The sequence below is a fragment of the Mustela nigripes genome, chromosome 13, assembly GCF_022355385.1.
Source record: "Mustela nigripes isolate SB6536 chromosome 13, MUSNIG.SB6536, whole genome shotgun sequence".
NCBI lineage: Eukaryota > Metazoa > Chordata > Mammalia > Carnivora > Mustelidae > Mustela > Mustela nigripes.
The window spans coordinates 71,566,756-71,590,365 of NC_081569.1; the positions used below are offsets into that span (position 1 = coordinate 71,566,756).

The 23,610-nt window shown below is 39.7% G+C and overlaps 1 pseudogene and 2 gene segments (V, D, J or C); 2 read left to right on the forward strand and 1 right to left on the reverse strand.

The window, feature by feature from the left end:
- Positions 1 to 1,095: 1,095 nt before the first annotated feature.
- On the reverse strand, positions 1,096 to 5,947 carry LOC131999375 (MOB kinase activator 1A-like; annotated as a pseudogene).
- Positions 5,948 to 5,950: 3 nt separating this feature from the next.
- LOC131999376 (T cell receptor alpha variable 9-2-like) lies at positions 5,951 to 6,489 on the forward strand. The segment is given in 2 exon segments: positions 5,951 to 6,032; positions 6,155 to 6,489. Coding segments are annotated over 2 exon segments (381 nt in total).
- An 11,691-nt stretch (positions 6,490 to 18,180) lies between these two features.
- LOC131998743 (T cell receptor alpha variable 13-1-like) lies at positions 18,181 to 18,634 on the forward strand. The segment is given in 2 exon segments: positions 18,181 to 18,205; positions 18,369 to 18,634. Coding segments are annotated over 2 exon segments (291 nt in total).
- Positions 18,635 to 23,610: the final 4,976 nt, after the last annotated feature.

Below are 23,610 nucleotides of genomic sequence, written 5' to 3' on the forward strand. Positions count from 1 at the left end.
AAAAAAAAAAAAAAAAGTCATTTTAGAAATAACTCTGGTTACTCCCATACCACCCAGGTCATATGAGGATTTGAACAGCAACTATGGATTTAAATATATATATATATATATATATATATATATATATATACATACATATACATATAATCTTTATATAATCTTACCTATAAAACAGCAGTATACAAACTTCAAACTAAAAGGTTATGCAAAGTAACACACAAATGTCCTAAATTTTTTAAAAGATTTTATTTATTTATTTGACAGAGAGAGACACAGCAAGGGAAGAAACACAGCAGAGGGAATGGGAGAGGGAGAAGCAAGCTCCCCGTGGTGCACGGAGCCTGATGTGGGGCTCCATCCCAGGATCATGGGATAATGACCTGAGCCAAAGGCAGATGCTGAATGACTGAACCACCAAGGCATCCCCAAATGTTCTAAATCTTTTTTTTTTTAAAGATTTTATTTATTTATTTGACAGACAGAGATCACAAGTAGGCAGAGAGGCAGGCAGAGAGAGAGGAGGAAGCAGGCTACCCGCTGAGCAGAAAGCCCGATGTGGGACTCGATCCCAGGACCCTGAGATCATGACCTGAGCCGAAGGCAGAGGCTTTAACCCACTGAGCCACCCAGGCGCTCCCAAATGTTCTAAATCTTAAGGAAACTTTAAAATACCTCTTCTATTTGTAAATAGAAGCAGAATAAAACTGATCTGATTGCCTTATTAGGAAGTTTATTCTGGAAACTTGTTAATAAAGTATTGGTGGGAATTCTCAATCTTCATTATGCTGTTACCTGAAGTACTCAATCATTTTCTTCAGTAAAGGAATAAGTAAATGAATAGACTACATATTAGTTAACACATATTATAACCAGTCTAACTCTGACAATAACAGGAGTGACCACAAAGTGCCTCAGAGTCAGCTGTGTCTTGAATTTCTCACTGAAGGATTGGGACAATCTACATTTGGAACAATTTTATCAGTAGACAGAAACAATAAATGCCTTTTATCCTGTTTTCTTAAAGTCCATATCTCTAGTCTTTAACAGATAACAATGAGATAGCTCTAGCAGATGAAGCTGGAAGGGAACTATGTTCTAGAAGAAGCATTTATCTGTCTTTGATACAAGCTTCTCAATTAATTCCTGAAGAGGTGCCAACTCATGCCTATCAATCAGATTAAGCTCCTGAACAAAGAAAATAAAGGGCTTAAGGGAGGTGTTGAGGTAGACCTTTTTCCACAGTTGCATCACAGAATCAAACTGCTGGTGTTAAATATGCATAAACCCAGAACAAATGCTTTAAATGGTCTTTGCCATAGACATAAAATTTTTTGGAAAGGGAACACCAATCTTGGAAGGCAAAAGACTTTCATCATCAAGCTGATCCTAACCCAAACATTTGATTGACTTTTTGATATTAGTACCATTTTCCCAATAGATATTCATATCTTGGACCTGCAGACATGACTGGACAGCTTGCTTCACTGCAGAATTCTGTAATAATTCCATACAGTAAGTTGATTGGTTGAAGAAATCTACAGTGTTAGCTGAAATCCATTCACCTAGGTCCTCTCCCTCTGTCAACAGAAGAGCTTGTCTCAGATTTCCACTTCCTAGAGTTGCTTCTGCCTGTTTTAAGAGATGATGAGAGCTGGAGAGAGCTGATGAGAGCCTTCAGGCATATTCTTCTTTGGTTTGAATACTTGAGAGGAGTGGCGGCTGAAGAGATAGCTCAACTTCTATCCTCAGAGGAGAGGGACTGCTGGTCCCCAACACTGTCTGGATTCAGAGTCCAGGCAGGAATCACAAGGAAGCAAACAGTCCTCAACTCTTTGCCCACAAATGTACTGGGTGCCCCTGCTATGAACCACAGGTCTAGCAGGAGCAAGTTGCTACGCAGGCCTCCCCCACCTTGCTGACCTGAAAATCAGGGAACAGGTATTTTTCTGTCATCTATCTCTGTGTTCAGAAGTATTAGCTCTGCCATCACGTTCTTGATACTTTTGAGCTTACTTTATTTTTATTTTTATTTATTTTTAAATATATATTTTTTATTTTTTAGAGGAATATATGATTTTTTAAAAAAATTTATTTTCAGCATAACAGTATTCATTGTTTTTGTACCACACCCAGTGCTCCATGCAATCCGTGCCCTCTCTAATACCCTCCACCTGGTTCCCCCAACCTCCCACCCCCCCACCACTTAAAACCCCTCAGATTGTTTTTCAGAGTCCATAGTCTCTCATGGTTCACCTCCCCTTCCAATTTCCCTCAACTCCCTTCTCCTAACTCCCCATGTCCACCATGCTATTTGTTATGCTCCACAAATAAGTGAAACCATATGATAATTGACTCTCTCTGCTTGACTTATTTCACTCAGCATAATCTCTTCCAGTCCCATCCATGTTGCTACAAAAGTTGGGTATTCATCCTATCTGATGGAGGCATAATACTCCACAGTGTATATGGACCACATCTTCCTTATCCATTCGTCCGTTGAAGGGCATCTTGGTTCTTTCCACAGTTTGGCGACCGTGGCCATTGCTGCTATAAACATTGGGCTACAGATGGCCCTTCTTTTCACTACATCTGTAGTGAAATTGCAGGGTCATAGGGAAGCTCTATTTTTAATTTCTTGAGGAATCTCCACGCTGTTCTCCAAAGTGGCTGCACCAACTTGCATTCCCACCAACATTGTAAGAGGGTTCCCCTTTCTCCACCTCCCCTCCAACACATGTTGTTTCCTGTCTTGCTAAATATTTTACTTATTTAATTGAGAGAGAGAGAGACAGAGAGAGACAGAGACAGAGAGGGAGAGAGATACAGAGCACAAGCAGAGGGAGTTGAAATCTCCCTGATGAGCAAGGAGCCACATGTCGGACTTGATCCTAGGACCTGAGCAGAAGGCAGCTGCTTAACTGACTGAGCCACCCAGGTGCCCCTTGAACTTGTTTTATTACTTGTAAATTTGGGAGAATGATATCTTCTTTTAATATTTTATTGTGACAACGTATCGGCAATATATCTGAAGAGATTGGCACGTAGCGAATGAGCAATTTAGGAAGGTACCTCAATAGGTACAGAAGAAGTTTCTTCTGTAAAAGAAGATTCAGTGTAAGATTCAGATTCATTCCTGAGAGAAACTCCCAGTGAATAAGGAATTGAAGGAAATTTCCTTAATGAAAAAGGGCTCAACCGAAAACCTACATCAGATGTCATAGTTGGTGGTGAAAACCTCAATGCTTTCTACTTAGTTTCAGAAATAAGGGGAGAGTTTTGGCTCTCACCACTTGTATTTCATATTGAAGTAGAGGTTCCAGCCAATGCAATATAGCATGGAGAAGAAACAAACGCCACACAGTCTGGAAAGGGGGAAGTGAACTTATCTTTTAACAGCCAACATAAATGTCTGAGCAGAAAACTCAAGAGAATCTGCAAAACAGCTACTTGAAAGGTTGGTTTAAGAAAGTCAAATGTATGCCTACCATATAACTCACCTGTTGTACTTCAGAAATTGATCCAACAGAAATGAAAGCACATGTCTATAAAACATCTTATATACAAATATTTATAGCAGCTTTATTTGTAAGAGCCTTACTGGGATTAATCGAGATGGCCAGCAACATGTGAATAGACAAGTTGTTTTAAAGGCACATGATGGGGTACTGCACAGCAACAGAAACAAAGTCTTGATAAATATGACTACGGAAGAATCTCATAATAATTATGCTGAGAAGAAGCCAAAGAAACACATCATTCCATTTACACAAAATTATAAAGATGAAAACTAATTCATGACAGGAAGTTCCCCTGGAAATAGGGATGAGGAGGGTTGAGAGGAGGATTACAAAGTGACATGAAGAAACTTTAGGGGTGATGTATATGTTCATTTTCTCAATTGTAGTGATGGCTTCACAAATATATACATACATCAAATCATATCGAATTGTTGAATTTGCTGCACTTTACTGTCATGTAAATTATGTATTAACAGAGCCATTCAATATCATTCTATGCACTATTTTCCCTTACTGCGGTGCCAGTCTTCTTGTGTAATGTAAAATGCAAAATATTTCTCCTGTAGGCTTTCATTGACCTGAAACTATATATAGATATAGATATAGAAAGATAGATAGATATTTATTTATTTTTAATTTATGCCTAATGACTTTCTGCATTCAAGTGTTATACTGTTTATTTTCTTTTTTTTCTTAAAGGTTTTATTTATTTGACAGACAGAGATCACAAATATGCAGAGAGGCAGATAGAGAGAGAGGGAAGCAGGCTCCCCGCTGAGCAGAGAGGCCGATGCAGGGCTCAATCCCAGGACCCTGGGACCATGACCTGAGCCAAAAGCAGAGGCTTTAACCCACTGAGCCACCCAGGTGCCCCTATACTGTTTATTTTCAACCAGCATCATCCTAACCTATTTAGCATTTTCCCAGCAGATTTTTTTTTAAGATTTTTATATATTTGACAGAAATATTTTTATATATTTGACAGAAAGATACAGTGAGAGAGGGAACGTAAGCAGGGGAGAGGGAGAGGGAGAAGCAGGCTTCCTGCTGAGCAGGGAGCCTGAGGTGGGGCTTGATCCCAGGACCCTGGCATCATGACCCCAGTGGGAGGCAGACACCCAACTAAAGAGCCACCCACGGGCCCCATCGCCCCATCCCTGCATATCTGAAGAGAAGTTTGTAGTGGCTTGTCTAAAATTGCGTTCTAGCATAATTTTGAGGCAGGTTCTGACAATGTAATTTGGAAGGGGAAGGGGAAGGGAATGGATACTTGAATGGAAACAGTATTCAGGCCTGAATTTCTTACTTTACTTGTATCTGGGAAATCATTCCCATGTTGACTGTGGACTCTGATGTTCCTCAACCTGAATATTTGGGGAATAGCCTCCAAAAAAACAGCTGAGCTAAGCTTCCTAATGTGTCTAGAGTATATGTTTACAGGACTTTAGAGAAGATTTAGCCATTTCTAGAACTTTTCTCTGATAATCCTGATTTCTTACTTTTTGAGAAAAATTATTTGATTAATGTTTAACAACAAAATGTATCAGATGGATGATAATAGAAAGCATCCTTGAGGTTAAACCTATTAAGAAGATAGGATTAGTATTTGTTGCTGAATTCACATACACTAGTCACCTTAAGTTGGAGTCAATAAAACTGTGAGAACATAAACTCTCAGATGATTCTATAGGGATTTGATGACTCCGTGTATGAATTTATTCTGTCTAAAATTCCTATTTTTCACTTTTTAATTATTCTAAAAATCAGGAATATTTGACTATTAGATAGTGTGACTTCTGAAACTTTTTATTAAAAATAGTATTTATTGCATTTGCTAATAGTTTAGGAATAAGTAAATACAGCATTTTAAATAAATGCTATTTGCTCATTATTTTTGTTTAATTTAAAAATATTTATTGAGTACTTAAAAAATGACAGTCACAGTTCCAAATATTGCGTGAAGTGCCAAAAACACAGAATCAGTCACCAATGACTTGACTTCCTCTTACTATTTCTGTATTAAACTCCAGTTCCTTTTCTGGCAGTCAGTAGGTTATAGGCCAGCCCACATGGACACATGAGAATATGAAGTACTGTAGTAAAATGCTTCTGAAGATTGTTACCCTCCCAACTACAGAAATGCCCTGGGATGCTATGATAAAGAAGTTCCATATCAGGCAGTATCTTAAGAACAAAATAGACCTGGGAAGTTAGGATTGCTAGTTAGGGTTTTTCAGACTTCCAATGGTCACCTGAAGCCTGACATGTACCTCTTAAGGTCAGGGGTGAAACAGATGGCTGCCTTGGGGAGGATTCTGGCCAACATGTGTATATTTTAGTCCCTGTCCACCAGGGGGTGCAGCTTCCTACCACAGTCACATTTCCTGTGGGTTTCTACTGATCATTTCTGTCACTCCAACCTTCTCCATAGTAAGAATGAAGAACATTATTTAGGTGACACTCCAAAGATGAAGTGTTTTCCAGGCTTCGTGAGTGTGATACTCTTAATGCTTGGTAAGTACCATTCCTCATAAAATTTGGATTCTTTCTTCCACGGTGTCATCAAAACCTTTAACTATCATATATCCATGAGTTTTATGCCCAAGGTGATACAGATCTCCTTTCTCTTTCCTCAGGACAAACCCATGGAGACTCAGTGACTCAGACAGAAGGCCAAGTAACTCTCTTAGAAGAGACTTCCCTGACTGTGAACTGCACTTATTCAGCATCAGGATCCTTTACTCTTTTCTGGTATGTCCAGTATCCCGATGAAGGTCTACAGCTCCTCCTGAAAGCCTTGAAGGACAAGGAGAAGAAAAGCAACAAAGGATTTGAAGCCACCTTTGATGGCAGATCGAAATCCTTCCACTTGGAGAAAGGCTCAGTGCAAGCCTCAGATTCAGCTGTGTACTACTGTGCAGTGACTGACACAGTGACAGAGACTGTAGGGGGAGCTGAGCACAAACTCTGAGCAGGACAGGGGCCTGGAAGCTGAGTGCCTTTGCCTGATGCACTCTGGTTCCATCACAATCTGTTGTTTGTCCCTCAGTGTCTGGTTGGTACAAAATCATACAAAGGACTAGAGCATAAGAACCAGCAGTAACGTTCCCCAAACCCAGGTGTTCCTTAGTGACGTTGAAAACAGTTCAATGCCAAGAGTTCCTCAGCAAGTGTGTACCTAATTTCAATGTAGAATTACATAACAAAGAAGTGGTCTTGGAGTGCCCACTAGGTTAAGTGTCTGACTCTTGACCTTTTCAGGTTATGATCTCAGGTTTGTGTGATCAAACCCCAACATCAGGCTTCCTGCATGTTGGTTTGGAATTCTGCTTCTCTCCCTTTTTCCCTGTCCTTCTGCCCTCTCCCATTGACTAGTTTAAATAAATCTTTAAACTAAACAAACAGTTATGGATGAATTGGTCTCTTGTTCATCTTTGCAGTGAAATTCCAGGCTGAGAAGTAGTTCAGGCCACCCTGGTGGGTGTTGCTGTGTCTATGACACTTCTAAATACACACAGTGTGAATTGGAAGGTGGCTTCTGCCAAATATCTTCCTGACCGAGTATAAGCAGGAGAGGTGATGGGGGAGCTTCAGTGCAGAGCCAATTTTATTAGAGAAGAAAGGAGGAGGAACACATGTACCTGAGCAAGGAAAAGAGAGGCCAGCCACCTCTGCTGTGGTTTCTTTTCTAGTAAGTCAGGTGATAGACACAGACTGATATTCAACATGAAGTGCTGGGGGCAGAAACAGAATGAAGGTAGAGGTTCATGTTCTGGCCAGATAATTAGCTCAGTTGGTAAGAACTCAAGTGAGATCATTCTCAGTGCCCAGGAAATATGATGATAGAAAATGCTCTTGCACTGAGGTTTCCTAACAATACAGATTCATAGGTGATACTGGGCAGAAAACCTATAGATTTCTCTAACTTCTGTTTTGTAATGTCTCACAGAGAGTCACAAATCAGGGAATTGGGAGAATGCAAATGAGTCAAGAATGTCATACAGAAAGTAATAGAGACCCCAGTATGGAGCCTCAACTCTATGGTCAACTAATCTTTGACAAAGCAGGAAAGAATATCCAATGGAAGAAGGACAATCTCTTCAATCAATGGTGCTGGAAAAACTGAGCAGTCACATGCAGAAGAATGAACCTGGCCCACTCTCTTACACCATACACAAAGATAAACTCAAAATGGATGAGAGACCTACATGTGAGGCAGGAATCCATCAAAATCCTAGAGGAGAACATCAGCAGAGTAACTTCTTCAACATCGGTCCCAGCAACTTCTTTCAAGGTAAGTCTCCAAAGGTAAGGGAAACAAAAGCAAAAATGAACTTCTGGGACTTCACCAAGATAAAAAGCTTCTGCACAGCAAAGGAACAGTCAACAAAAGTAAGAGGCAACCCACGGAATGGGAGAAGATATTTGCAAATGACATTTCAGATAAAGGGCTGGTATTCAAGATCTATAAAGCACTTTTCAAACTCAACCTCCAAAAAATAATAATCAAGTCAAAAAATGAGTGGAGGACATGAACAGACATTTATTCAAAGAAGACATACAAATGGGTAACAGACACATAAAAAATGTTCAATTTCACTAGCCATCATTGAAATACCAATCAAAGCCACAGTGAGATACCACCTTACACCAGTCAGAATGGCAAAAATTAACAAGACAGGAAAGAACAGTGTTGGTGATGATGGGTGAAAGGGGAACCCTCTTGCACTGTTGGGAATGCAAGCTGGTACAGCCACTCTGGAAAATAGTTTAGAGGTTCCTCAAGACATTAAAAATAGAGCTAACCTACAACCCAGCAATTGCACTACTAGATTTTTATCCTAAAGATAAAGGGTAGTGAAATAAGGGGCACAGGCACCCCAATGTTCATAGCAGCAATGTCCACAATAGCCAAACTGTGGAAGGAGCTTAGACGTCCTTCAACAGATGAATGGATAAAGAAGATATGATTCATATATATAATGGAATATTACTCAGCCATCAGAAAAGATGAATACCTACCATTTGCACTGAGATGAATGGAACTGGAAGGGATTATGCTAAGTGAAATAAGTCAAGCTGGGAAAGACAATTATCATATGGTTTCACTCATATGTGGAACATAAGGAATAGCCTGGAAGACCACAGAGGAAAGGAGGGAAAATTGGATGGGAAGAAATCAGAGAGGAAGATAAACTGTGAGAGACTCTGGACTCAGGGAAACAAACCAAGGGTTACAGAGCAGAGGGATGGGGTAACTAGGTGATGGGTATTAAGGAGGGCATGTGTTGTGATGAGCACTAGGTGTTATATGCAAGTAATGAATCCTTGAACACCACATCAAAAACTAATGATGTACTCTATGTTGGCTAACTGAATATATGAAAAAACACAATAGAAAAAAGCAATGTCTGAATTGTGCTGCATCACTTTGCCAATATGGTTGCAATCTTCTTTGTTTTTTAAGTATTTTTTTAATGACTTCTTTATTTTAGGAGGACTTACAGAAAGGTATACCCAAAATGTTTATTTGTGTTATAACAATGTTTAAATAAAATACGGTCCATTTCCTAGAGATTGAAATCTAGTAAAATACCTTGAAACATCAACTCCAAATTATCAAGATGAGGAACGACTTAGGCTAGTAAGTGACAAAGGGTCAGAATTGGGATTGTTAGTCAAAAGGTATTTTAGTTTATAGGTAGTAATGACTTTAATAATTCATATATTCACAAATTCCCACTTTTGTTAAAAGTAATAAAAAGTCATAAAACCTTTCATAAAGGTTTATGCATATTCCCTTCTATTCTTGTCACCAAAAAGGGGAAAAGAGAGAATGGTCAACTTCTATATAACATTTTGTCCAGGCACCCGAAGTACAAGCATTTCTCCCTCCTTTGGGATCAGATAGTTTTTAGTGTTCACTCCTCTGAGTCCTGCCTCTTGATCCTATTAGAGTTATGTGTACTTTCGTTTTTACCCATAGATTGTAAACTAGTTTGTTTTCCCTTTTATATATTCTTTTAAAAATTCATTCATTCATTCATTCATTGACTCACAGGTTTTTTTTTTTTTTCACTTTCAGGAAAGATTCATTTTAATTGGTTTCAGACTCATTTACCATTACCTTCTGAATCAGCTCTTAATGCAATATTCAAAAGAGTGCATTTCTTTTGCTTGTGAACTACCTGATCTAGGAAATAGTCCTTTGTCCTTTGTGAAAATCTCCCCACCAATTCTTTCTACATTCTGTCCATTTAAGTTTGGGTAATTAAATGCACTTATTGTTATTTCTTGGCCTAATGTTACTGCTTCTCCAGACTTTTTAAAAAATTAACATATAATGTACTATTTGTGTCAGGGGTACAGTTCTGTGATTCATTGGTCTTACACAATTCACAGCACTCACCGTAGCACATACCCTCCCCAATATCCACTCCCCTTTATCCCTCCCACCCCCTTCCTCTCCAGCAACCCTCAGTTTGTTTCCTGAGATTAAGAGTCTCTTATGTTTGTCTCTCTCTCTTTCTGGTTTTGTCTTGTTTCATTTCTTTCCTCCCTTTCCCTATGATCCTGTCTTGTTTCTCAAATTCCTCATATCAGTGTGATCATATGATATTTGTCTTTCTCTGATTGACCTCTTTTGCTCAGCATGATACCCTCTAGTTCCATTCACGTTGTTGCAAATGGCAAGATTTCATTTCTTTTGATGGCTTCATGGTATTCTATTGTATATATATATACCACACCTTCTTATCCATTCATCTGTTGATAGACATCTAGTCTCTTTCCACAGTTTGGCTATTGTGGACAGTGCTCCTGTAAACATTCAGGTGCACAAGCCCCAAGCCCCTTTGGATCCCTACATTTGTATCTTTAGGGTAAATACACAGTAGTACAGTTGTTGGGTTGTAGGGTAGCTCTATTTTCAACTTTTTGAGGAACCTCCTTACTGTTTTCCAGAGTGGCTGCACCAGCTTGCATTCCTACTAGCAATATAGGAGGGTTCCCATTTCTCTGCATCCTCACCAACATCTGTCTTTTCCTGACTGGTTAATTTTAGCCATTCTCACTGGTATGAGGTGGTATCTCACTTCACTTTAGTTTTTATTTAAATTCCAGTTAGTGAATATATGGTGTTATATTAGTGTCAGGTGTACAATATAGTGATTCAATACTTCCACAGAACCCCCAGTGCTCATCAGGAGTAGAGCACTGCTTCATCCCCTCAGCTACTGAACCCATACCCCAACCCTCTCCCTTTTGGTGACCATCACTTTGATCTCTCTAATTAAGAGTCTGTTTTTTTATTTATCTCTCTCTTATATTTTTCCCCTTGCTTGTTTGGTTTGTTTCTTAAATTCTGTATGAGTTAACATTATATAGTATTGTTCTTTCTCTGACGGACTTATTTCTCTCAGCATTATACTCTCTAGCTCCATCCATGTCATTGCAAATGGCAAGATTTCACCCATTTTTTTTGCTGAATAATATTCCATTATACTTTTATATATTCTAAACATTTAGTAAATTACCCCATTGAACCTAAAAGCTCAAGAAATATTTATATTTTTTGACTAAAGACAAGAAATTAAATAAGTAGCGCACGATGAGACTTACTAAATTATTTTCTGATATTAATTTCCATGAAATACCATTTTAAAAGTAGGATTTGGTTCACTTGTAATCCCCATTCAGTCTAAGCATTTATCTTATCTGCTTTTCCTTCATCAAGAAGCCTGGAATGTTCCTTCTATCCCTGTACTTTGAAGCGTTTTAATCAGGAACGGAAGCTGGATTTTGTCAAATGCTTTTTCTGCATCAATTAAGAGGACCATGTGGTTCTTCTCTCTTCTCATATTAATTTGTTCTATCACATTGATTGATTTGTGAATGTTGAACCATCCTTGTAGCCCAGGAATGAATCTCACCTGGTCATGGTGGATAATCTTTTTAATGTGCTGTTGGATCCTGTTTGCTAGGATCTTGTTGAGAATCTTAGCATCCATATTCATCAGTGATATTGGTCTAAAATTCTCCTTTTTGGTAGGGTCTTTGCCTGATTTGGGGATCCAGGTAATGCTGGCTTCATAGAAAGAATCTGGAAGTTTTCCTTCTGCTTCAATTTTTTGAACAGCCTCAGGAGAATAGGTGTTATTTCTTCTTTGAAAGTTTGGTAGAATTCCCCAGGGAATCTGTCAGGTCCTGGGTTCTTTTGTTTTGGGAGGTTTTTGATCACTGCTTCAATCTTGTTATTAGATATCGGTCTATTCAGGTTGTCAATTTCTTCCTGGTTCAATTTTGGGAGTTTATAGTTTTCCAGGAATGCATCCATTTCATCTAGGTTGCTTAGCTTATTGGCATATAACTGTTGATAATAACTTCTCATGATTGTTTCTACTTCCTTGGTGTTAGTTGTGATTTCTCCATTTTCATTCATAATTTTATCACCTTACACCAGTTAGAATCGCCAAAATTAGCAAGATAGGAAACAACATGTGTTGGAGAGGATGTGGAGAACGGAGAACCCTCTTACACTGTTGGTGGGAATGCAAGTTGCTGCAGCCACTTTGGAGAACAGTGTGGAGATTCCTCAAGCAATTAAAAATAGAGCTTCGCTATGACCCTGCAATTGCACTACTGGGTATTGACACCAAAGATACAGATGTAGTGAAAAGAAGGGCCATCTGTAGCCCAATGTTTATAGCAGCAATGGCCACGGTCGCCAAACTGTGGAAAGAACCAAGATGCCCTTCAACGGACGAATGGATAAGGAAGATGTGGTCCATATACACTGTGGAGTATTATGCCTCCATCAGAAAGGATGAATACCCAACTTTTGTAGCAACATGGACGGGACTGGATGAGATTATGCTGAGTGAAATAAGTCAAGCAGAGAGAGTCAATTATCATATGATTTCACTTATTTGTGGAGCATACCAAATAGCATGGAGGACAGGGGGAGTTAGAGAGGAGAAAGGAGTTGAGGGAAATTGGAAGGGGAGGTGAACCATGAGAGACTATGGACTCTGAAAAACAATCTGAGGGGTTTGAAGGGGCGAGGGGTGGGAGGTGGGGGGAACCAGGTGGTGGGTATTAGAGAGGGCACGGATTGCACGGAACACTGGGTGTGGTGCAAAAACAAGGAATACTGTTATGCTGAAAATTAAAAAAAAAAAAAAAGAAAAGAAAAAAAAAAAAGAAGCCTGAAATGAATGGGACTCAAGTTGTTTCTCCTGACGGCTTGATCTGAAGTGTTTTTGCCAACCTCGTCAGTACTCTAGGGGCACTCTAGACCTGAAAAGAAACAAAGACTTTCTGATGGTCTAACCTTGAAAGTTAAACAGAGAACAGAAATCATGTGAGTCCGTCCAATTATAAATAGCAAAGGTGGGGAAGACAGGGGACAGAGTTTGTGTAAAGTTCACTTCAGGCTTTCAGTTCTGCCATTTCATGTCAACTTCAGACATCTGGAGGCCATGTCTCTAGAAATCCGTCATAAAGATAATTCCTCACAGGTACCAGGATAGGATTATTTCTGGGTATTGTGAGCCTGGAAACTCAACAGAAAAATCCCATTACATGTTGTCAATTGTTATGAATAAAATCTCCCAACTTACTGGCCTTGGAACTATCTCAATATCCCAGATATACTACCTTTTCATCTATCTCTGCTGAAAGTGGAAAGAACAAGAATGAAGAGAAGAAGAGGAGAAGAAATATTAAGGAACACAAAGAGAAGGAAAGGGAGAGAACAACATTGACTTTTTACAGCAACAAGTGGCCCAATCAGATTCAGTTGTGTGGATGAGAAAGGTCCATGAATTGCACAGGAGAGGTGGAGATGTGAAAGTTATCTCAGAGAGGACAGTATCCTACATCCTATTTTTCACCAAGAAATTATGGTTGGAATAATGTTCTATGCAGATGGTGACTGTCTGTTTCGTTTCTGGAGCTCTCTTAATTTCAAGAAGGTGTATTTACTTCTGTAATACATAACACATGCTATCAGATAATTTTCCCTTATCCATTGTTTTATATAATTGAATTCCCACATTGTTTGTCAGACTGTGTGACTAGGGAAATGGTGTCATTCTTCCTTAGGATTCTTTGAAGTTCTAGGTAACCCCCTAGGCACTAACTCTTCTAGAAATATTCATCTTTACTCACACACTAACTCACAAATCTCTTACATAAAGTATTTTAAGAAAATAACCCAACCATTTATCCTCCTATATTAGAAGTATTGCCCCTATCTCCCTGCACTGTTGAGCAGCACAGTTTTGGAGACATAAGTGTGCCCTGTCCTGGGCCATTGTGGGTGGAGTCTGGAGTTCTGTGAATGACAGGGCTGAGGTGTGATTGGTGCTCGGTGGTTCTGTTGAAAGGGATTGACTGTAAGACACAGTTTCTCTGAATCCAAGACTCTATGCTCTGCACAGCAGGCCGACGTACTCATCAAGTAGACAAGGAATCATGAGGAGACATTGGGGAACTCTACTGGGGCTCCTGTGCATCCAGGTTTGCTGTGAGTGGGGGCGTTCCTCATGGGTACTGGGGTGGAGTCCACAGACCGCAGTGGTGTGGGGAGCTCCAAGCGGGTCCCACAACCTCAGTGGTGTGTCTTAGGATATTCTGCAAGTTTGGAAACTGCATCAGTTACCTCTTGGTTACATCACTTGTCTTTGTTTTTCTTTGTTTTCACACAGGGGTGAGAGGAATGACGGTGGAGCAGAGCCCTTCAACCCTGAGCCTCCAGGAGGGAGCCAGCTCTACGCTGAAGTGCAATTTTTCTAGCAGTCCAGACAGTGTGCAGTGGTTCCAACAGCACCCCAGGGGTGGCAGGCTCATGGGGCTGTTTTTCATAGCTTCAGGGATGAAGCAGAGTGGGAGGTTAAACTGCACAGTGAATACTAAGGAACGGTACAGCACCCTCCACATTGGGGCCTACCAACTGGAAGACTCAGCCACCTACCTGTGTGCAGTGGAGGCACAGTGCTCCCTGGTGATCTGCAGCCTGCACCCAAACTGCAGCTGTGCCTGCAGCCCCCACCCTTCCCTGGGGCAGGCATTTGCCCGACTGCAAGCTTTGCACATGTCCAGACTTTCAGATTTACCTTAGGGCATGTTTTTCCTCCTAAAATTAGACCCATCAGGGTTGTCCTTTCACTTTCTTTTCTTGCCCTTCATCTTCTTAGAAAAGCCTTTGCAGGAAAAAAGCTCTTCGAAGGAGCTATTAGATCAAGTGACAGAGATGCTCCCATCTAGTGCCCTGGAAAAACAGATCTGCTGGAAGATAGCATAAAATGTGTATGAAAATGAAAATGGTTTGAAAAATAATACTTTAATTAAGCTTTAATTTATAATTATTTATTAATGCTTTAGCATTTATTGCTGTGCTATCACTTTCTTGAAAATAATACTAGATTTACCTTTGTACCTGTATTTTAAAAGTGAGTCCTATAAGTGGGAAGAACAAGTTTCTGAGCAGAGAGATACATGGGGCACCAGGACACAGGCAGGAACACATGCAGGCTCAGGTTCTGGGTCACAGCAGGCTGTGTGTGAGCTGAGCACTTGGCCGGGCCACCTGTGCTGTCTGTGCCTGCTTTGGACTAGCTGTGGTTTTTACATGCAACAAAGGATGTAGTAAGTACTGTCAGGAAATTAATGCAAAGTGAAAGTGTATAAATAAAACATTTTGGACATTTCAATAAAACAATTTGGCCATTTCTTGTGGAACTTTGGCCTCCTGAGTATTTTCACTGAAAGGATTGAAAACTCTTGTCCACACACAAGTCTCTTCACAGGTGTTTTATAGCTGTTCATATATAATTACCAACGCTTGGAAGTAGCAGCATGTCCTTCAACAGATAAATGAATAAATAAATGGTGTTCCGTACAAGCAATGGAATGTGATTTGGTGCTAAAATGATCAGGGCTATGAAATAATGAAGAGATAGGGGAATCTTATATGCATTTACCAAGTGAAAATAGCCTATCTGAAAAGGCCACATAGGATATGATTCTGATCCTATGACTTTCTGGAAAAGGCAAAAGATCCCAAATTTTCATTTTGAAATGATCTCAGAAATTGTTTATGCATCCTTGGCTGGAAATTCTGAAATTCTAAATTAAAATTTCAAGCAGAAATCCAAAATTCAGAAAGCAATTAGGCTGTTTTAGAGAGAGTGCTCCTTGCTTTCCATATTAGTAAGCGCATCCACCTCCTCTAGGGTGTCTCAATAGAGGAGTTTCTTTTATTCATATAATATGTAAATTGTATGAAATAAAAATATATAGGAAATATGTCTTCAAAGAGCATCCTGCTTGCCTGTGTTTGAGCCATGTTATCCATCGGTCTCACTACCTGTGATTAAAGTCAGTGAGTAAAGTCCCATTTTTTCCAGTATTAATATGAATTTATTTTCTCCTTGATATATTATTGATGTCATAGGAGAAATGAAAACCTGATAGAATCTCATCCTGTGTTTCTGTTTCTAAAGAGGCTTCAGCCATTCGTTAGGACCAACCTCAGAACCACTAGATCACATGTGGCTGTGCAAATGGTCTTGGGGTTCATGATGCAGGCAGTTTCACCCCACTCTGACACCAGTCCACATTGCACACAACCAGTTCTTAGTAAATGTTTGCTTTTTATATAGTATGAATGAAATTTAGAGCTGGAAGTACCTTTAGAAATCCTTTAGTTCAATTTAATGTTATACATCAGAGACTATAATCAAGTTGGCTGTAAAAAACAATTAGGTAGGGAATGAGCTGGAGGAAAGAGAAAGTGGGTTTCCTCACTTCCTCTTTGACATTCTTGCTCCTGCCTCCTTGTTGTAGGACCATTCTGCTGGGTAAAGAGAACGTTATCTAATGCAAGCCCAGCCACTTAGATCTCTGCACTTTGAGTCTGAGAAAGATGTGGTTCAATCAGTTTGAACACCTGAATGGAGAGTTCCAATTTGTGTAAATGTCTGAGACCTTGGGCTGGAAAGGAGACTTGGGCTGAGCCACTGTGTTTCTACCAGCAAACTTATCCATCACTCACTGTTTCTGTAGGAGAAATCCAGAGGTGATAGTTTCACCTGAACATCTACATGTATTTCTAAGGACGTCCCCCAAAATAGAAAATATATTTATTATGCCAGGTAGACATCCCTTGAAGGCAGGATGAGTATAATGAGCATAACTTACACATTCTCTGCAAAATGATCATAGGATTTGGAAGATTTCTGCAGTGCAAAAACCAGGAAGCTGTTTGACAATGTTTTCTAGACCAATACTTGAAAATAAGCAAAGTAATATTCTGTAAAAACATCGTGGAGCTGGAAATTTTGCCCAAGGGTTGGCGTTATCTGTGCAACAGTTAGTCCATGGAAGAGATCCATTCATATGAACGGTCACATTCAGTTCTGAGAGTCACACCTAAATTTGCAAAAATTGATCTTCCCACCAGCAGAGGAAAATTTGCCCAGAGAAGAATCTGAGAATTCTTATTTTATGGGGAATGGGGGAGAGAATGGAAGATTCTCAGACTCAAGGCGTTTTCCACACATAAAAATGCATTTCATATATATGCATATATTTATATATTCAATTGATTTTCTTCACCGTAGCTGTCTTTGAATCATTCATGGTGGGAGAGGAGGATGAAAATGAGTTTTACTCTTTGTCCTATCTCAGATCTGAGAGTAGGCTTCACAGAAAAGGGGCTTCTCCTTTTGGAGGTAGCCTTGGTTTCCCAAAAATCATTTCTCCTGATCAGCTCTTTAAGGCCAGTTTCTGGGTGGCACCATTCCGGGGGATGCACAGTATTTGTGCTTCCCTATTATTCCCCTGCTCCCTTATAATTGAGATTTGGTTCTTTACTTTTGTCACAGTCATCTCAACTGACAATGATTCCACATTTTGACTGTTGGTATTATCTCTGGGAAGAAATTCAAAGTCATGGGCAAGAGCAAGTAGGAGGAGTAGAGTCTGAGGTAAGAGATACTTGAAATATCAAATGATCTTCATTCTCTTACTCTAATTCTTGCTCCCATGTTCCTTTTAGAAATAGTTTTACTCCATAATAGACAACTGAGGACAGTAGATTTGGAAGGAAGGAAATGTTTTCTGTTTTCTTTGTTTAAGGGAGTAAATTATGATTTCTTCCTGATTTCAAACATGTATACCCAGCCCATCCTAAAATAAACAACAATAGCATCTACCTCTTTCTAATGTACTAACAGTGACTCAGTAGTGTGGAGGTGTGTAAATCTTGATCTCCACATTCCTACTGTACAGTTCATCCCTGATCTAAGATATAACTTGCTTGACTGATTGCTGCCTTGATGCATGTGAGTCCCTCAGAGGCGCCAGCTAAGAGAAGAGCATTTCCCCAGCGAGTTCAGTAGAGATGTGACCACAAGACATCAGTGCACCTGTGATGATGCAGAACATGTGGAATTTTCATTTTAGTGCATCTGATGGATTAGACTATGGCAGCAGCAGAGTCTTTTCTTATTAGCTGTTGGACAATGTGGGAAGTTACCCTGTTAGAGGAAAGAAGGGATGGCCTGATAAGAGAGGGAGCTGAGTTGATTGGAGGCTGCAATTCTTAACATGAGCTTAACTGGGTGGAACCATGAAGACATCCATGGGAGCTTTAATCATGTTCTTGTGGCTGCAGCTGAACTGTGAGTTGAGTGTTTATGGGCAACCGAGTATATTAGTAGATATTCTCCAGAATTGAAGACTGGCTTTACTCAGGTTTCCTCCACTTAGTGTAACAAAAGAGAATTCTGAAGCATAATAAGCTGGAATCTCTTCTCCTTTCTCTGACCTTTTCTTTCTGCACAGCGTTCAGCCTGGGAGAGAATGTGGAGCAGCATCCTTCTACCCTGAGTGTCCAGGAGGGAAGCAGCTCTTTTATCAACTGCAGTTATTCAGACAGTGCCTCACGTTACTTCCCCTCCTATAAGCAAGAACTTGGGAACAGTTCCCAGCTCCTTATAGACATTGGTTCAACCATGGCCACAAAAGAAGACCAAAGACTCACTTTTTCATTTAATAGGATGGCCAAACATCTCTCCCTGCACATCAGAGACACACAGCCTGAAGACTGAGCTGTGTACTTCTGCGCAGCAAGCACACATTGCTTCCCAGTTACCTGCTGCCTGCACTCAGACCTGGGACTGGGGCAGCCTCCTGTCCCATGACACAGACCATCAAGGATAGCTTTTGTGCTGTTGTCTGTCTATAGGTGGAAGTTAATATGTTAGACTATTAGGATTGAGATGACCCAAACAGGGTGAAAACATTTCGTTGGATGAATCTTGTTTTTGGATTCTTGCTGTGATTTAATAATGTTCTATTTTTGAAATTCAGGTCTTCAAGATGACTTTACATTTGTTCTTCTGACTCTCTCTTATAAATATCCACTCAGTACTGATTTTACAGTCCTTTTTGTGGATGGGCATTTAACCATTGTGTTTCAAAAGTAGCCATAATGAATTTTGTGATTCTAAAACATTACATGCCAACATGGAAATATGGAAAATAGAGAAATGAAAGTGATAATTCTGTAATCCACAAATATTGCAGATATTCCTTTTAGTCTCTATGAATTCTTATTGTAATGAGGATCATGAAATTTTCACCTTGTGTATTTCAATTTTAACATTCCCCTCTTCACTAATTCTTTCCCTCAAACATCTGCTTTTTAAAATGTTAATTTTGGGTGGGGGGGTGTCAAGATGGTGGAGAAGTAGCTGGCTGAGTTGACATCAGGTAGCAGGAGAACAGCTAGATAGTTTATCAAACAATTCCGAACACCTACAATTCCAATAGGAGATGGAAGAGAAGAAGAGCAGCAATTATAGAAACAGAAAATCGACCTCTTTCTGAAAGGTAGGACCCGAGGAGAAGTGAATCCAAAGTGACGGGAAGATAGACCGTGGGGGGAGGGGCCATCTCACAGCAAGAGGCAGAGCAATGGAGCACTAAATCAGAACTTTTAAAAATCTGCTCCACTGCGGTCCATCGCTCCAGAGGCTAAGTCAGGGTGAAGCCCATGTGGGGACAGTGTGGTCTCATGTCCCATGGGGTCACAGTAGGATCGGGGTTCTTGAGTGTCACAGAACTTGCAGGTATTAGAGCAGGAAAGCTAGCTGCAGAGATGGAGCTGCGGAATGAGCTCTCAACTCGGGGTTACCTTAAACTGTGGTCCGTGTCACAGTCAGACCGCTGCTCTATGAGCACAGAGCCCACAAGATCTGGGGAGATCCACCTGGAAATGTGCAGGGATCTGCTGGTTTGGGAGACTCCAGGAGGGGCTGTGTGCCAGACACAGAGACTCTTGGTCACAGGCTGGATGAGCTTGGAGCACGGCTGGAGGCCAGGGAGATGGGAGTAATTGAGCACTTTTCTTGGAGGGTGCACTGAGGAGTGGGGCCCCCAGCTCTCTGCTTCTCCAGGCCAGAGATTGGGAAGCTGCCATTTTCATTCCCATGCTCCAGAACTCTACAGAAAACAATCAGGGAACAAAAGCTCTAGAAAGTGAACCTGAACCCAAGCAGATTACTTATCCTGGCCCTTCCTAAGGGCAGTGCAATTCCGCCTCAGGCAAAGACACTTGAGAATCACTACAATAGGCCCCTCTTCCAGAATATCAGCAAGAAATCCAGCCAAGACCAAGTTCACTTACCAAGGAGAACAGCAGGATTCCAGAGGAGGAGAAAGCAAAGCATGGAATTCAAGGCTTTCTCCCCATGATTCTTTAGTCTTGTGAAGTTAATTAATTTTTTAAATTTTATTTTTTTCTTATGCTAAATTTTTTTTAACTTTTAGTCTTTCCTCTTTTAACGTTTTTTAACTAGTTTAGCTTAACAATACCTTCCATAAAAAAATCCTTTTTGAGCCTTCATTATCATAGTCATATTTTGCCCTTCATTGTATGTAACTTTATTTTTTGTATACACATAGGGTTTTTTTTTCTAAAAAAAATTTTGGGATAGAGCTTCTTCTAATACATCAAAATATACCCTAAATTTAGTGCAGGGCTTTGTTCTAGTCTTCAGCCTGAGCACATTCTCTCCACTTTCTTTTTCTTTATTCTCCCAACGAACTTACCTTATCAACACCTCTTTTAGAAATTAAAAAAAAATTTTCTTTATCTTTATACTCATATCCCATCCCTTCATCATGTTTACCCTTAGTGTGTACCCTTAGTTTACCCTTAGTGTATACACTTAGTGTGTGTCTATATATATATATATATATATATATATATATATATATATTTCATTCTTTAAAATTTTTGGAGGTAGTTTCTTCTAAGAGACCAAAATAATCCAAAATTAATTGGTTGACTCTGTCTTATTCAATCGTCTAATATATATATTTTCTTTTTTATATTTTTTCTTTATTTATTTTAAATTTTTTCATTTTATTTTATTTTATTTTATTTTATTTCTTTTCAGTGTCCCAGAATTCATTGTTTAAAAAAACACCTCATCCAGTGCTCCATGCAATATGTGCCCTCCATAATACCCACCACCAGGCTCACCTAGCCCCCTAACCCACCCCTCCAAAACTCTCAGTTTGTTTCTCAGAGTCCACAGTCTCTCAGTATTTATAACACTTAGCAAATTTCTTATAACGGCCTTTTTCAAAAGAAATTTAGTTAAAAAAAGAGAATAAGGGAAATGGTCTTAAGTAAGCATATGCTACCATTTAGGTGTTTGTATGCATTATTTTTAAATTAATTTAAAAAATTTTTTATAAACATATAATGTATTTTTATCCCCAGGGGTACAGGTCTGTGAATCGCCAGGTTTACACATTTCACAGCACTCATCATAGCACATACACTCCCCAGTGTCCATAACCCCACCACCCTCTCCCGACCCCCACCCCCAGCAACCCTCAGCCTGTTTTGTGAGATTGAGTCTTTCATGGTTTGTCTCCCTCCCAATCCCATCTTCTTTCCTTTTTTCTTTTTATATCCCCAAACCCCCACATTACATCTCCACTTTCTCATATCAGGGAAATAATATGATAGTTGTCTTTCTCCGATTGACTTATTTCGCTAAGCATAATACCCTCTGGTTCCATCCATGTAAGCGCAAATGGCAAGATTTCATTTCTTTTGATGGCTGCATGGTATTCCATTGTATATATATACCACATCTTCTTTATCCATTCATCTGTTGGTGGACATCTAGGTTCTTTCTACAGTTTGGCTATTGTGGACACTGCTGCTATAAACATTCAGGGACACGTGCCCCTTTGGATCACTACATTTGTATTTTTAGGGTCAAAACCCACCAGTACAATTGCTGGGTCATTCGATAGTTCTATTTTCAACTCCATGCTGTTTTCCAGAGTGGCTGCACCAGCTTGTATTCCCCCCAACAGGTAGGAGAGTTCCCCTTTCTCTGCATCCTTGCCAGCACCTGTTGTTTCCTGACGTGTTAATTTTAGCCATTCTGACTGGTGTGGTTTTGATTTGCATTTCTCTGATGCTTAATGATGTGAAGCACTTTTTTATGTACGTGCTGGCCTTACCCAATAATTCTTATGCATTTTTGAACTAGCATTGTCTGTGCAGAGCTGAACTATAACACTAGGGTGGGTATTGTCTCAAATAAAGGCTATACCCATGCAAGATATTTTATTAGTGAAAAAACATTCAGGATAACCAGAAATATCTAAGATTTTACCATTAGAGTGAGAAAATATGTCTAAAAGGATAAAAATAACCTCTAAAGGATACAAAGGAAAGAATTAAAATGGGTGGTTCCTAATATCTAGGGGAATTCTTTTCTTCTTTTTTTATCCTTAACTTTTATTCAGTTCCTTTTTTTTAAATTGTGTTATGTTAGTCACCATACAATGCATCAATGGTTTTTGGGACTTCATTAAGATAAAGAATTTCTGCACAGCAAAGGAAACAGTCAACAAAACAAAGAGCCTAGTGGAGAGAATTCTTTTCTAATTGTCTTAGATGGAGCTGTTCGTCATGCAGTTGCATGGTTATTTTTCCTACGGTATTATGTGTACAGTCATCGTGGACTGTCTGCTTCTGCTGTTTTTCCAGAAAACCTCAGTTTAAGATCTCTAATATGAGTAACTTTTTCAGTTTCTGTCAGTGAAGAATATATGATGTCATAGTATTTGATAAACATTAACCAAGGATCCATTTCCTATACTTTATCTGCTGAATTAGTAATAAATTGTACATATAAGGTTATTTCACAATTCTCAATGACAGTTTTTTTTCTGGGATTTTGTTCAGGGCACCAAAGGTTTAGGTCATGTAATGGAGATGAAATGAATGTCCGCAGAGCAGTCTGTATCTGTGATGAAAGGAAGACTGACAAGGCTTTACTATCTAGTTCAATAGTTTGGGAAGGCTGGAATGGGTATGGTTTGGGACATCTGAGTTATGTGGGCTACAGTGACCAGTTCAAAGTGAGACAGCCTAGGACTTTGTAAGGAAGACACAGGGCCATGAAGGCTAAGGCTGTACCAGACCACAGCAGTTCAAGGGTAACGGCTACAGTAACTCATTTCAGTTTAACATTGCATTTGTTGTTTTCACTTTTCCACAGGATCTGGGTGTGATAGAAGAAGAGAAGTTTCTATGTGAGTCCTAACTTTACCTAACTTTCCCAGAGACATTTGCTCTGCCCTCTAGAGAGTATTTGAAATTGTATAGGTATGAAACACAGAATCCAACTGATATTTGACTCTTTAAAAAAAAAATCTATTTGTTTACTTGACAGAGAGAGAGCACAGGCAAGGGAATGGCAGCCAGAGGGAATAGAAGCCGGCTCCTTGCTGAACAGGATGGGAGACTCGATTCCAGGACCTCAGGATCAGGACCTGAGGTGAAGGCAGACTCTCAACCGACTGAGCTACCCAGGCGCCCCTGATATTTGAATCTTGTGATTGTTGAGACTTTCAGGAAAGAGAATGGTTCAATCCATGTAGAAAATAATATATTATTACCCATCCACAATCTAAGCTCATGCAGGGAATGCAACTGTGTTAGATCCCTTTGGAGATACTCAAATGTTTCCTTAGGACAGTATTTCAG